The sequence below is a fragment of the Halichoeres trimaculatus genome, unplaced genomic scaffold (genome assembly GCF_033239565.1).
Source record: "Halichoeres trimaculatus isolate MK-OKI-2021-1 unplaced genomic scaffold, fHalTri1.1 fHalTri1_scaffold_1, whole genome shotgun sequence".
NCBI lineage: Eukaryota > Metazoa > Chordata > Actinopteri > Labriformes > Labridae > Halichoeres > Halichoeres trimaculatus.
This window is the reverse complement of record NW_027437179.1, coordinates 28,396,107-28,411,032: the sequence shown is the minus strand read 5'-3', so window position 1 is coordinate 28,411,032 and position 14,926 is coordinate 28,396,107. Positions and strand designations below refer to the sequence as shown.

At 38.5% G+C, this 14,926-nt stretch overlaps 2 protein-coding genes across 2 annotated transcripts in view; both read left to right on the top strand.

Moving 5' to 3' along the window:
• Positions 1-929: 929 nt before the first annotated feature.
• Positions 930-10,513, top strand: tmem51b (transmembrane protein 51b). The gene is made up of 3 exons (XM_074675237.1): positions 930-1,261; positions 8,543-8,972; positions 9,293-10,513. Exons 2-3 carry the CDS (start codon positions 8,557-8,559, stop codon positions 9,744-9,746), a joined length of 870 nt encoding a protein of 289 aa, XP_074531338.1. The 5' UTR covers positions 930-1,261; positions 8,543-8,556; the 3' UTR covers positions 9,747-10,513.
• Positions 10,514-12,466: 1,953 nt separating this feature from the next.
• Positions 12,467-14,926, top strand: part of skib (v-ski avian sarcoma viral oncogene homolog b) — a 33,847-nt gene continuing 31,387 nt past the window's right edge. Inside the window, exon 1 of the mRNA XM_074675225.1 lies at positions 12,467-13,721. Within this exon, the coding sequence (XP_074531326.1) occupies positions 12,828-13,721 (894 nt within the window). The 5' untranslated portion in view covers positions 12,467-12,827. The remainder of the gene's footprint in view (positions 13,722-14,926) is intronic.

The window sequence follows — 14,926 nt, the reverse complement described above, 5'->3', positions numbered from 1 at the left end:
CCCATGGATATTAACAATGATGTACAGTGAGTATGCAGCTGCCTCACACTTTGCTTTTTTTTCTTTTTCTTTGCTTTTTTTTTGCAAACATATCTTATCATTTGAGTGTAAAAATGCATCAATAGACCACTTTTATGGTTTACCCTGTTGAAAAAAAGTTCCCTTTTTTCATCTCGATCGAACCTTTACATATAAGAATGAAAAGTCTCACCTGCTTTTATTTCAGTGATACCACAATCATATGAAGGATGAGAGGAGCAGAAAATGAAACAATAATCTTCTATGTCCGAGAGTGATTTGCTCATCACTGATTGCCTATCAACCACTCTCTCATCCGTTGGTCTTGAGGCAGAGCAGGTTGGTTTAAGGGCCTCATAGTCCCCTCAGGGATAATTATAAAGGCAGAGCTTTCAGCTTCAAACATGTTTACTTACTCTGCTTATATGGGAGTCAAACAGTGGGTTTTTGACTCTCTAAGTCCTGTTTTTTCCACTTATTTTATTTATCTCAATCTATCTTTTTTTTTTTTTTACCCCAAAATTTTGCCCAACAATTAAATCTTAGTCAGAAAGTCAAGTTTGGTTTATTGCCATAAAAATGTATGCTCATATTTGTATTTTACAACCATGCTTTGCTTGATATTTCACGCTGATTTTTAAGTAAAGAAAAAGAAAAATAATTAAAAAAAACTAAAAGCTGTGAGTTACAATTAAGCAACTACATTTACTGAACATGGATACAGACTTGGTTGAAAGAAATCAAGCAGCTCTCAGTAGCTCCTGTGCCTTTTGATTTTTTTTTTTTTTAATTCTATTTTAAATCTTTTTTGATCTTTATTTTTTTACTTTTATCATTTTTATTTCTGTCTCTATATTCTACACCATTGAAACTTATTTTGCCAAACTATTTCCGGTAATGTCTTTGTCCCACTAATTTGTCCCCTCAGAGGAGTTGTATCCGGGCAGCGCTAGGACCGAGCGGAAACAGGTCAAACACACTTTACAACCCGGGAGAGAGGAGCTTACACTACGACCAGAGTTTGAGCAAAACTCCTGTACAAACTTTTTAATCTTAAGAGCAAAAAAATAATTTTAAAATATCCGCTCCCCTCGTGCCTCGCAACGGAAATCTCGGTGGAACAGGGCACGTGCAGGTTGGACGTTTATGTCTCGTTCGTCTTTTGATCTTCCTGAAAACACCTGCGTGATTCAGGTAACTCCCCGATGAAGAGGGAAGTCCTTGGACACTGAGCGGCGTAAAGGTGAGGCCTCTTTCAGATCACTTTAACCACCAAACGCTGAGAATGGTTTCACTTTGATGAAGCTTGGTGTTGTAAATTTCTCAGTTTGAGCTGCTTGATGGTCTGTTTGTTCCAAAAAATTTGTTTTTCACTTGAGGAACAAGGTGGGTCTGCCCCCTATTTTACAAGCAGAGACCTGCTCAAGGACAGAAACATTCAACCACGTTTTTAACACTTCCAACACCATTTACCAGTCTAGCCATTCATGATAGGTATCATACACCTCACAGCAGACTGGCCGAAACAGCAATTAACCTCCCGATCATAACAGGAGAGACCGCTTTGGTTAGTGTGAGAGGTACACTGATGTTTAACAGGACACACCCATGTCACACCGTCCAGCAGCAACATGCGGATCATATTTGTCTTGATGTACAGGGGAGAAGCAGTCATTAGATATGACACAAAACTGTCTCCATATTTTAGCAAAATGATAGTTGATAAAGAGTATTTGATCACCTGTCACCTTCAGATCATATAGTGAGTGTGTGTTAGCTACTAAGTCAGGTAATATGGCCAGACACAGAAATGTGTTAACACTTAGTGGAGTAAATATAATCCAGCTGTTTTGTCCTTTGTGCATCCCTGGGGCCATCTCAGACCAGTGATTGATCTGGCACTTGGATGATTACTTCATGTTTATTTAGTAACATCTATGCATGTGCATATGAGATGAAATATTACAAAATATTACAAATATATTTTTGGCAGATCAGTTTTACAATACAAAACAATTAAATTGTGTAGTCACCCCAGGCTAGAGGTGGGAAAAATATAGATAAGGCAACATATCTCGATACTTTGGCCTATGATAACATATTGATATTTGAACTCTGAATAGCGATATTAAAAAAAAATACAAACATATTTTAAGTGAGTTAGATGGTGCCAAAGAGCTACTCCGCTGTATGTTGCCCATAAACTGTGTACAAGATATAATCTTAAAATATATTTTTAAATCCTTTACTCCTAAACTTGATGATGTGGGTTTTGATGTCGTAAACATCAATGTTTTCTCTCTATTCTTCGGTCAGTTGGTTTAAAATCATTTTAAGTTTAATTTTTACAGTTTTATAGACTGACAAAATAATAATCATAGTCATGTTTTGCACAATATTAGATTTTTTATGAGTAACATTGGTCACCAAGGGACGGCCGACCATGTCTCAACAATTTTGACCATGTCTCAACAAAATTCACCCAACAGTTTTTTGCAACATTAGTTTAATGTCACATTAGTTTAAGTGACAAACTTGACATGATTTATGTTTTCAAGTTAAGTGTATGTTTGAAACACTGCATCTTACTTTTATTATTCTAACCACTACAAAATAGAAAAGTTGTTTTCAAACAGTTAACTGTGTAGAATATCACAATAAATCACAACATTGTGATATTGTGATATTGTTGTATTGTGACCCAAGTATTTTTTTTAGATTAGAAAATCTTTATTGTTCCAAAGGGGCAATTTGTTTTGCAGCCGTAGAACATACATCAACAGAAACAAGCAAACAAACAAGAAAAAAACATACATGTATAGGTTAGTCTGACTAACTCATGGATTACATCATGGACAGTTAAAAAGTAAGAATAAATAGATGAAACCAACACTGTATAGTTAAGAACAATATGCAGCGAATGCGAAAGGCAGCATTTGTCTGTATAGTCTATATTACATAAAGGGCCCGCCCAACAAACATAATTTACGCAATAATTATCAAAAATGTCTATAAACTTATTTTAAAAACTAACAGCTGATGGAACAAATGCTGATCTATTGCATTTTGCCTTCCTTACATAAGCCAATGTCCTCCCTGTCGGTAAGAGCCTCCAACTCTGCATGCAGGGGGTGCCGTGGGTCCTCCAGGATCATTTTTGCCTTCTTAGCAGCTCTTACTTGAAAAACACGGTTAAGATCATTCAAGTCTATGCCAACAATCTTCCTGCAAAGTTTGACAATGTTTCCTAGCTTCGTATCGTGATGTGTATTGTCAGGTTCTTGCCAATACCAGAGATGGCAAAAGTACCTGGATTCCTTACTTGAGTAGAAGTAAAATACCTATGTGAAAAAAACGCTTGAGTAAAAGTTTCAAGTTCTTATCGAAATGTCTACTGTAAAAGTAAAAAGTACAGGCTCTGAAGTGTACACAAAAGTATTTTTTAAAAGTAAAAAGTATTCCTATTGCATGATTCAGTGACTTAAACACAGGATAGTTTATATGAAATCTACTTTAGCAATGTTATTGTTTGAACAAACACTACCTGCCTCGTGTCCTAATGTACTTGATGGACTGTTCTTGAACACCAAAACTTCCTGGAGTTTTGGTTTGCACAAGGTGCAACTCCAGGAGTTGTTTTTAGCACCAACAAAATCAAAAAGCTCTTTTAAATAAGGCCATGGGTGCTGCTACTGTGACTGTGTGGGACCCTCACTTTCCATTTCGTGCAGCTGCTCGAAGGTTACTGGTGTAACATGTGTGGGCAGTGTGGCAGACCTGCTCTGGCACTGATGTTGTGGCGCCAAAAAACAAAAAATTTATAGGCCCAGGGTTTATATATAAAGTAACAAGCCTTTTGCTGAAATGTAAGGGGTAGAAAGTACTGATATTTATGTTGAAAATGTAATTGAGTAAAAGTAAAAAGCCGTGACAGAAATAAATACTTCTAAAAGTACACAGTACCTGAAAAATCTACTCAAGTACAGTAACAAAGTTTTTTACTTTGTAACTTGCCATCTCTGGCCAATTCTCTCTCCTACCCCAGACTCTGAGTAAAATGTGAAGGTGTTATTTTGGCAAAAACAGTTTTTGATGATCGCCAACAAGCAAGACAATAAAGCACTCAAGTTCATATCTGGGTTTACAAAATTTATGTGACATTCACACTTGCTCCTCTTTGAACAACTGAAAGAAAGTTTTGAAAAGTTATTTTCAAAATTTCTTGCAACTTTTTAGAGTATTGAACACAATTTAAAGATTTAAAGTTAGTTATTAATCTGTTTTATATTCACAGAAATAAAACATACAACATTTTCCAAATTTTTAGTAGGCAGCAACATGTTGTGAAGCAGTATTTCTAAAGTATATGTAAGGGATAATGTATAGTACGGAGTTGTTTGTAAAAAGAAGAATTCTGAAAGGGTGATCTCAGCTTCTATCGAAAGACACAAACATGTTGGCAAATACATCCATGAAAAGATTGTTATATCGGTGTTTATTGATCTTTGTTTACCAAAAACAAAGAAGTATCATTGATTCCGATGCAATGCATTCTTGACATTGATCTGAACACGGTCTAACATTAGCCAGCTGATTTGTTATTGTTCTCATTACGTTTAATATTTTCATTGACGGTTAAGATGAGCAAGTCTCCTGTAAGTTTATAAATTTTAACTCTTTTCCTTATGCAGCTCTCCTTCCTGCCAAATGTCACCACTTAAACTCTGCTGCTCATCACTCATGATTTAAGTATCTGTGTAGTAATAAGTTACTCTGTTTCTAGGATTACAGGACAGGATCCAGTATTAAAACATCATAGACTAATCCTGTAATAAATAGACAGCCTCCATGACATCACCTGTCTGTTTCTGAAACAGAGTTTTGAAGCAAATCGCAGGCAAGGACAATATTGGAAATAAGGCCGACTTTGAGCCTTCACTCTAACAGCAATAGGGCCCCTGCCTGTCAGTCAGCCGAGCTCTGCTTCTGATTGGGTAAACTTGTCATCTTAATATCTTCTAAACTGCCAAGTTAGAAGGTTGGCGCATGGAAAACCCGTGATTTTTAGCTCACCAAATTAGTATGCTTACCAAAACTAGCTGCATTGTTGACCAATATGATGCCAATAGAAACCAAAGGTTATACCTTGCCAATGGTCTATTTTGTCAACAAGTAGAAGCAAATTTTGCCAAATTTTTCCTTGGATTGATTTAACATGAATTTAGTGATTTGATGTCTCTGACATTGCTCATTTTAGTGAAAACAAATAATCATTGTAAAGAATTTTTGACCAATCAGTTAAAAGTATTTAACACAGCTAAGTAAGGATAGAGGTAGCTTGCAAACAACAACAAATTTAACATACAAAATAAAAAGTGAGCACCCCTCGAATATTTGGACAAAAAAAAAAAACAACCCACATATGCCTTATTTGTTTTACAGTATGTATCAATAAGACGTTCCACAGACTATATCAGCTTATCATCAGTCGTCCCAGTTCCTCTAAGTCATGATAAGGCTTCCTTTCATTGCCCTTGCAGTATATTAAAGTCATTTCAGCCTCCCTGCCCATCCCATCACAGTGTCAGAACAAGGTGACATAAGCATAACAGCAGGGTGTACTTTGTACAAAAGGTTGGACTAATTAATCAGCTCTTGTGCAGCAGGGTGTCATTTTTAAATTCATGATCCTTTCAGTCATAAAAGAAAACTACCTTGCTGTATCGGTCAGCACCGCTTGACTCTGTGATCAACTTTTCTTTGGACTATAGCACCAAACAGAGAGCAGATTTTAATTTTTTCTACAATAATAACTGATCGGTTTTCTCTGTTTGGTGTAACACAGGACTGAATTTTTAAATATGCCTTGCAATGACAACCAAGAATGTGCAAATGTAAAGAAAAAGATATGACAACTAAACAATTCTTAGATTAGGTTTGGGCAACATGCCAAACCTTGAATGTAATGACTTTTTATGGCAGAATTACAATCTGACTCTGTGTGTATCTACTGATTTCAATGACAAATGTCTGGTACGTTCTGCATAAATTACATGGCATTGTTGGAAACAGAAAAAGTTAGTCTGATTCTTACTGAAAAAAGAAAAAGAAATCATCAACTTATCAGACCTGAACCTAAACATCTACAAAACCACACAGAGTCAAACTGCACAGAATGGTTTACATGCTTGCTAAATCGTCTGCAGTGGTTCAGTCACCTCTCGCTGACCACTGCTCTCTGCATGGGTAATGTCTGCCAGAACTAACTAAACTGAAATTTATAGCCAAAGTAAGGCACAGCTGACCTTAGTGACAAGCAGAAGGGACTCAGTCTGCCTCACACTCCATCTCCTCACCTCACTCATCAACTGAAGTTGGTTGAGTTCAACATGTCCAGTATAGCTTACAACAACAATAGGCTTCAAAACTTTCCTTTATAAACAGATGGGCAATGTCACGTGAACTATGTCAATGTATTATAGTCCATGGTGTAACAGAGAAAAGTCTCCTGCTCTTCTAATTAACCTTTTCTTGTTTAGCACACACCACTGAGAAGCAATAGGACAACTTTAAAAATATAGTATTTTATACTCGGCTTGCACAGCTTCATATGTTAGTAGATTTATCCATTGTGGCAGACATGCCTGTTGTTCAGCTAGTGATCTGCATCGGAGCGCTGTGTCTGTGCACTCTTCATTATGGCAACATGCATCCAAGTGTGCAAGTGTAGAACTTCAACACATGACAACAGAATGTGGCAAAACTGAGATCTCTCTGAATTTTCAGATCTTTAACACGTTACAAATCTAACATCATCATGTCACACATCCCAACTTTAAAAAGTAAAATAGTTGTGTCTGGTTTCTGTCCATTTTTTTGACTTGAATGCTTTGAGCTATTATTTGCAGTGGACATTGTAAAGTTATTTAATTTTAGTGCTGTCTGGTGAACACCTGGTAGATGAGTGCCAGGAGAATTATGTCATTCCAAAATGTGTGTTCCTGCACACTGCAGGTTTATGAGAATCCAACGTTGAGTCAAAGACAATAACAATGTTGGACCTTGCAAGACATAGTGTTATGTTTTATTTTCATTTTTATTTTTTAACTGTTAACAGACTTCTTTGTTTTTAACCTTCCCAGACCCTTAGGTGTTGACACAGCTAAATCAAGGTAACAAATTTAAAGTGAGATACTTTCTAAGCTTTACAACTATGATAATTGGCACGAGTCCTTTGTGACAAAAATTTGGATTTTCTCACAACTTTTCACCCATTTTATTGCGCAGAAAGAACACACACGCGTGCACACACACAAACATACACATACATATTAACAAACATATATGGCAACAACATTTTTGACCAATTGTCAAAAAAACAGAAAATCATCCAACAAGAAGTGCTTTAATTCAGACTGTTTCTTTCTCTGAGATTTTCCTACGTTATACCATTTTGAATGGGAGTTAGGAGTTTCACATTGAAATTATGTTTTTAAACCCAAATTTGAGCCAATTAAAGACAGAAATTTATCAAAATAAAAACATATACATATACATATACCAATTTATCAAAATACAAACATATATATATATATAATTCTATATATACATATATACACTCCTGTCTTTGAGTGTGAGTCATTCCTCTCGGTGATACTGCCTCTCGGGGCATGTCTGTCATGTTAAGACATGTGTAGACCTACCACAGCACTTGTTGTTGTCTTATTACTTGTTTGCTCTCTACACTTCATGTTCTCTGGATAACTTGTTCTCTTGCTGCGTTTTTTTCTTTCTGATTTTAAAGATAAAGTCCGCACTTAGTTTTGTTTCAAGGGTTCACAAACAATTAAGTAACTCATCAATTCACTGCTACACACACATTTGTTTCCAGCGACAGAAGAAAGATAAAGAGAAAACACCCCATAAAAACGGCATAGTTTTGTAGTTATTTGATGTTACTTTGATCACGTGGTGTCCGACAACTAAATGTAAACAGGATGAATACATAAAATCAGAAATTAGAAATCCTTTATTGATCCCTGCGGGGAAATTACATTTCAGTTTCATCACTTTCAAGAGACATTAAAGACAATGACATATTAAAAGGGGAGGATAGGAGAACCAAACTGAACTAAACTGAACTAAGAAATGCCAAGCATATGCTTTTTGAAAGCTAGAAGCTAAACTATATTTGGGAGGTGGAAGATTTTATTTTCTGAAGGGGACACTGTTGTTTAATGGAACTGAAAGGTAAAGCAAAGCTGTCCCCTAATGATCTTAATCTAGGGAGCATTATTAAAAATGCATTCAGGTGAAATTCACAAAAATCTCCTTTTATTGAAGTGTTTATAAAAAAGACAGAAAGGGGGAAGGTGTTCAGCACATGTTGAAAGCAGCTGGTGAAGTGATGTGGGTGTGCTTGATTACATAACCTCATGACTCCTTTAATCATTTTGGATCATTACAGTGATGAAGCTGTGCTGTCTCCTCCTCATCACTCTCTCTATTGGTCTCTCTGTTGCAGTTTATCCAACAAGGATGTGTTCCAGTCGGGGTTTATGTGGCGAAAACAACCGCTCCAACAGATCCCCCAGAGCAGAGAGTACTGGATCAGGCGCTCACTATGCCCTGTGCGCTCTTGGAGTGGGGCTCATCGCCCTTGGTGTTGTCATGATTGTGTGGACCGTGATCCCAATGGATGGAGAGGCACCAGGCGGCTCCTCCACGTCATCTGGCAACTCCACCGTGCCTGCTAATGAAGATGATGACGAGGAGGAGAAAGACCGAACAAAGTCTTCATCAGTGGCTATGGTGCTGGTTGGAGTTGGGGCGGCCATGTTGCTGTTATCCATTTGTCTTGGTGTAAGGAACAAGAGGAGAGTAAGAAACATAAGTACCCAGCCAGCTGGAGCTACAGAAGCCTTCATGGACCATGTGGCAGGGCAGCAGGAAGAGTGCGAAAAACTTTTTATATCTTATTACATCAAATCAGCTTCCAGTATTACTTGAACTTTGAATATTCTTAAATTTCTTGGACAGATAGTTTTGTTGTGTCATTTTATCTTTTTGGTGGCTCATTTAGCTGCTGAAAAAAGCCAGATTTTTTTTCTGCATCCGACTAAAATAGGAGAGATAATGTTGGACTTGAATGTAAACAGGAGAGCAGAAACAAGTCTCTAAATGTTTAAAACAATAATTGTAATAAAAATAACAATAATAATAATAATAACTTACCCCTGAGTATTATTAATTTCTCATCTTGCAACTTTTTTAGGGCTCCAGACCCATCCACATTCAACGTACCAAGCTATGAGGAAGTAGTAGGTAGTGAAAACTACCCCGTCCGCCAGAGCAACCTTCGCCAAAGCACCTCCCAGCTGCCATCCTACGAGGACATCATAGCGGCAGTGGAAAATGAGGGAGCAGAGCCCACCAACAACCCCACTGAGGGGACCCCACTCAACGATTCCACACCAGAACCTGCTCAACCGGCCGCAGAACCCCAGCCTGAGCACCGTGCCCTAACACCAAACCCCAGCCTGCCCACCCGGAGTAGCAGCCGGGCCAGCCGTCTACTGCGGCCCCTCCGAGTGAGGAGGATCAAGTCAGACAAGTTGCACCTGAAGGACTTCCGTCTCCAAATCCGCAGCCCCACACAGAATCCAGTGACCATTGAACCCATCACTCCTCCACCACAGTACGAAAACAAGATGCCAGAGTTAGGGTAGAGTCTCCCACTTGATGCCTTGCTCCAGATAAATAAAAATATCTCTGTGTTAAACGGACTAATGATAACACCACTTTCAGGGCTGGTATTAGGTAGGTTAAATGTGGCTGTGAGCTGCATGATGGAGGCCACACAGACACCACTGGAACAGGAGCACCTCTGGAGTGGATCTCTCGATCATTATCCCTGAGGCTTGTGACAGACGTATTTATTCTGTTGTAAAGCATTTGAAGTCCGAGTGAAAGGATCAGCTGTTAGAGTTGAGATTTTGTATTAAACATCATGAATTAACTTTATACAACACAGGACAGCATTTCACATTTCTATTATAGACAGTTGTAATAATGGATAGCTCATATATTTTTCATTGCTTTTAGCTGCATTACAATGTTTCTAAATTGTGCTGAAGTTTGAAAAATTTAAACCATATGATGTAATTGAAAGGGGAGTAGGGAAACCAATAACACAAGGGATTTTTTTTAACGGTATAGAGTATCATACAGTGACTTTAAATAGAAATACATTTTATGATTTGTAACTTTTGTTATTAAAAAAAAATGCACTGCCAAACGCTGGAGCATTTGCTGTTAGTTTTTTTAAATTACTGTTTTACACAGCCTGGTTCTTGAAAATAAAATGGCATCTGTATAAGACGTCAACTGTGAACTCTTACATACTGTAAACTGTCTGATCCACTGTGGCTTACAATTAAAAACAGAAAACCAGGAGTAACACGATGAATATTCTGTCATTAAATTTAAATTTTTCATGTTTAAACTAAGATGTAATATTTGCATAAAAGAAGTAAATAAATGTTTTCTATTACATTCAGAATGGTATTTTCTTTCTTCATTTTGGATGTTGTGCCACCCAAATAACTTTTTCTAACTCGCCCTGTACCTGGTGTTTCCACTGGAACTAACAAAAACACTTTTCTTCATAATGAAAGTTTACTGTAAGTGTATTTATTTGAAAGAAACGCATTTTTAATTTCACTTATTAAAATCCATAGATACTTCTTACGATGTTTGCTCTGTTCTTACAGCAGATATAAAGTTTATTTGAAAGGGACGATGCAAATTAATTACCATGACTTCTTCCTGTTAAGCTGGTGTTTCGCATTTCAAGATTTTTGCTTGTTTCCAGCTGCTGTCACATATTCAGACTTCCAATAAAAAAACATCAAACAAAACACAAAAAAAAACATAAACGAAAAACGAAAGATAAAAGTTAAATCAGTTAGTCATAACGTTTCCACTTGATTGCTGTTGTTTATTCATAAATGAAGCCATTATAGTTGACGGCCAACATTCTTCTTTTGCATACATTCCCACGTGGTTCATGTTCAGTGGTTGGTATTTAGCTCCCCCTGGTGGACAAGCAACACACACGGCTGTATTTCAGTGCTGGACGGTGACTAGTTCTTCAAAACAGGAAGTTTGCTTGGTAAAATAAAGAAAATTACTTTAACACAATTTTTATGGTGTGATTTAAAATAGGTTGGGATATATTAAGTAAATAAACGAATCTTTTTTAATCTCTTTTTCCTAATTCCTTATTTATTTTATAGGCCGGTACGTATACCGTATTGGTGGAGCAATGGTATGAAGTACTTTAATAGTGATATTTAATATTACTTGAATAGAGTACTTATAGATACTTGTGTATTATTTGAATATTATTATTTTGATATTTTTGAAATAACTTCATACTTTGCCCTTATTTATGATTTCCAATAAGAATTAAATTGATGTTATAATGAAAAGGGAGACGTATTACTAATAACAACTGAGGAACTGTAGAAAAAACTTTCTGTTATTGTATGTGAACAAAAACCCCAGCTAAGTTGAACGTAATAAACCAAACTATTATTTATTTATTTTATTTTATTTTATTTTAAAATTGATTCCTTTTTAAACTAATGTTTCTTTTCTTGGGTGAAAAAGTATTAAGTAATGTGCCTCGACTGTACGTTCTTCTTTCTGTAAAATCAGAAAAAAAAAAAAAAAACATTGAAAAAATATTTTTTACACTTTGTAACTATCATTACCTGAAGTCTCATCTTCAAATCTTTTTTTATAAGAGGGAGTAATTCGATATGACCTTAATCATAAGAACTCGACAAGTTAAAGCCAGATTAAGTATGAAACATTTATCTGAAATGAATATTCAGATAATAGAACAAAAATGTTTGAATAAAAGTGACTTGAATGTGTGTAAATATTTGGAGAGGTAATGGACAAATTTAGCGCTCTCAATGTCTCAACACTTTGACCTTCATTTTACAAAAAGTTTACAAAGTCTTAAAATATCCTTTCTTAAATAAGTTGATCTTTAAAAAAAAGTTTTATGCTTTCAAAAGTTTCCGAAAAAAGACAAAAATGCAGATCTACAAGCCTCATATGCTTGTAGTGCTTAAGTATATTTTTGTATTTCCAATATCATCTATGTTTTCCTAAGCCCCACCCTCCTTTCAGCTCAGAGGGATTTTTTTTCTTTTTTTTAATGTGCAGCTGCCATGTAGCAGAGGGAGGAACAGCTGTCTGACGGAAGAGCCAGCCCGGGGAGTCAGTCACATTCCTGGCTGGGATTCAATGACTGAACCAGACACAAACAAACAGTGAGGGCGAGAGAGAGAGAGAGAGAGAGAGAGAGAGAGAGAGAGAGAGAGAGAGAGAGAGAGAGAGAGAGAGAGAGAGAGAGAGAGAGGCTCACACATTGAGTGAGTGGGGAGACAGACAGAGAGTACGCCAGACGGAGCAGACGAGGCATATTTCGAGCGCGCATAAGGAGTGCGTAAAACCGCAGGAGCGCATAGATTCACGGTACCCGGTGATTGTGCGTTGGATAATACGACTTTTGAGTCAAGTAGTTGTCGACTTTAATCCGGTCTTCTATCGGGAACAGCCCTTGTGGATTCAATAGCCTTCAGTTTTCTGAATGGACGCGCTGGGAAGCTTCTCCGGTGACATGGAAATGCGCGTTATTGAGCGTGTAGCCGGATGCTGAGGACGCCCGACTCGATAAGTCAATTTTAGCTTTCATTTTGAGTTTTAAAATCGCTTCTGTAACCGTCAGCAACATGGAGGGCGCGAGCTTTCAGCCCCATCCCGGACTTCAGCAAACTCTGAAGCAGTTTCATCTGAGTTCCATGCGCTCTCTCGGTGGACCGGCAGCGTTCTCCGCTCGGTGGCACCAAGACTCGCTCTTCGGTAAAGATGGCAAATCTACAGAGATGATGCTCACTCTGCCGGCTCAGACACCTCCGGTTATGTCCGGACCACTTTTCATCCCGTCTGACCGTTCCACGGAGAGGTGCGAGACGGTGCTGGAGAGGGAGCCCATCTCCTGTTTCGTTGTCGGTGGAGAGAAGAGGCTATGTCTTCCTCAGATCCTCAACAGCGTCCTGAGGGATTTCTCTCTTCAGCAGATCAACTCTGTTTGCGATGACCTGCACATCTACTGCTCCAGGTGCACGGCGGACCAGCTGGAGATCCTCAAAGTGGTGGGCATCCTGCCCTTCTCGGCTCCGTCCTGCGGGCTGATCACACAGACGGATGCTGAGCGCCTCTGTAATGCCCTCATCTACGGCGGTACGTACCCCCCTCACTGCAACAAGGAGTTAGGCTCCCTGGAGTTGGAGCGAACAGAGAAGAGCTTCAAAGTCTACCATGAATGTTTTGGCCGGTGTAAAGGCTTGTTTGTCCCGGAACTGTACATCGGCCCGAGTGCCGCCTGCATCCAGTGCTTTGACTGCAGACTCATGTTCCCACCTCCCAAGTTTGTTGTCCACAGTCACAAGAGACTGGAGAACCGGACTGTCCACTGGGGGTTCGACTCTGCCAACTGGCGGGCTTATGTGCTCTTAGACCCGGACTACACCGGGAAAGAGGAGAAGAGTCACCTGGAGCAGCTGCTTAAAGAGTTAAAAGGAAAATATGACCTGACGAGCAAGAGGTCCAGTATATCCTGCAGAGTAAGTCTGATCTCTCACCCTGCTCTTAATAACCACCTCCTGTTGTCTTTGAGCTGGTATGTTTGTGGATATTTCCACAGCCTGGGGCCTGCTACAGCATCTAGATTCATTTAAATTCATATTGAGATGGCTTCCTTCTCATTAGGCTGACTTTTGATTGATTAGTTGTATCTTTTTCCGTGGGTGCCAGTCTTATTAATGATCTCCAACTGAGTTAGAATGCAAATCACATGTCACAACGCATCTTCTTGTGTCTTTCCTGCACTGTGGAACACCTCTGTGACACCTCACTCACCTCATATGTCTGACAGAGGTGACAGTAAAGCCTCTAACCATCAGCTGACATCCTGAGCATCCCCCTATCTGCCAAAACTCCCCACTCAAACCCCCCCAGGGTTACCCAAGGGCATCAGCATTATGATAAATGGAGTCCCGATGATATATTTTATTAGTGGTAGAGGGGAGAGGGGGCAGGGGAACCTATTATGGTGCAAGGAGGTGGGGTAGGGGATAAGAGTTTAATGAGGTTTGGGATATGGAAATGTATGTGTATGTGCGGCTGGACAGGATGAGATGCGAGTGGGTGTGTGTTTATGTATGTCGCCGTCCAGGCTCCTCACATAGGTCAGAGATGTTTGGTATGGACAAAGGGCCAGGAGACGAGGTGGCTGTTCCTCCGTCACAGAGCAGCTGTTGTGTGGGACTCTGCTAATGAGTGGACATCTCTGTGTGCATCACCATGGTGCTGCTCCAGGCTGAGGAGCAGGAGCCAGGAGATGTCTCAGAGGGAAACCTCAGAATACTCTCTAGAAATGTTACCAAAACATTTTTTTTTCTTTTCTGATACCAAGTTTCATAGCTTGGCTGTTACCAAACTTATCCAATTTTAGTCCAATACATGTATGCAACTTTTGAACGGATGAAATGCTAATGTTTTAGCATTTGACTCAAAGAATGAGTGACCGAGGATTTTCATTTGTTATCAAGTTTGACAGTCAGTCATAAAAAGAAAAGAAAGCATGAAAAATAAAAAAAAATAGATGAATAACAACTCTCCAAAAAAGGTTTTTAAGAAACAACTTCATGTGATTTAAAAGAGTAAAAGCTTTGGAACGATTTTTCTTAGGAAGCTGCTTTTGTCGTCGTTAAGCCCCCATAAAATACCTAATAAGTTTGTTTTGTTGAAGAGGAGACATTTTTAGAAA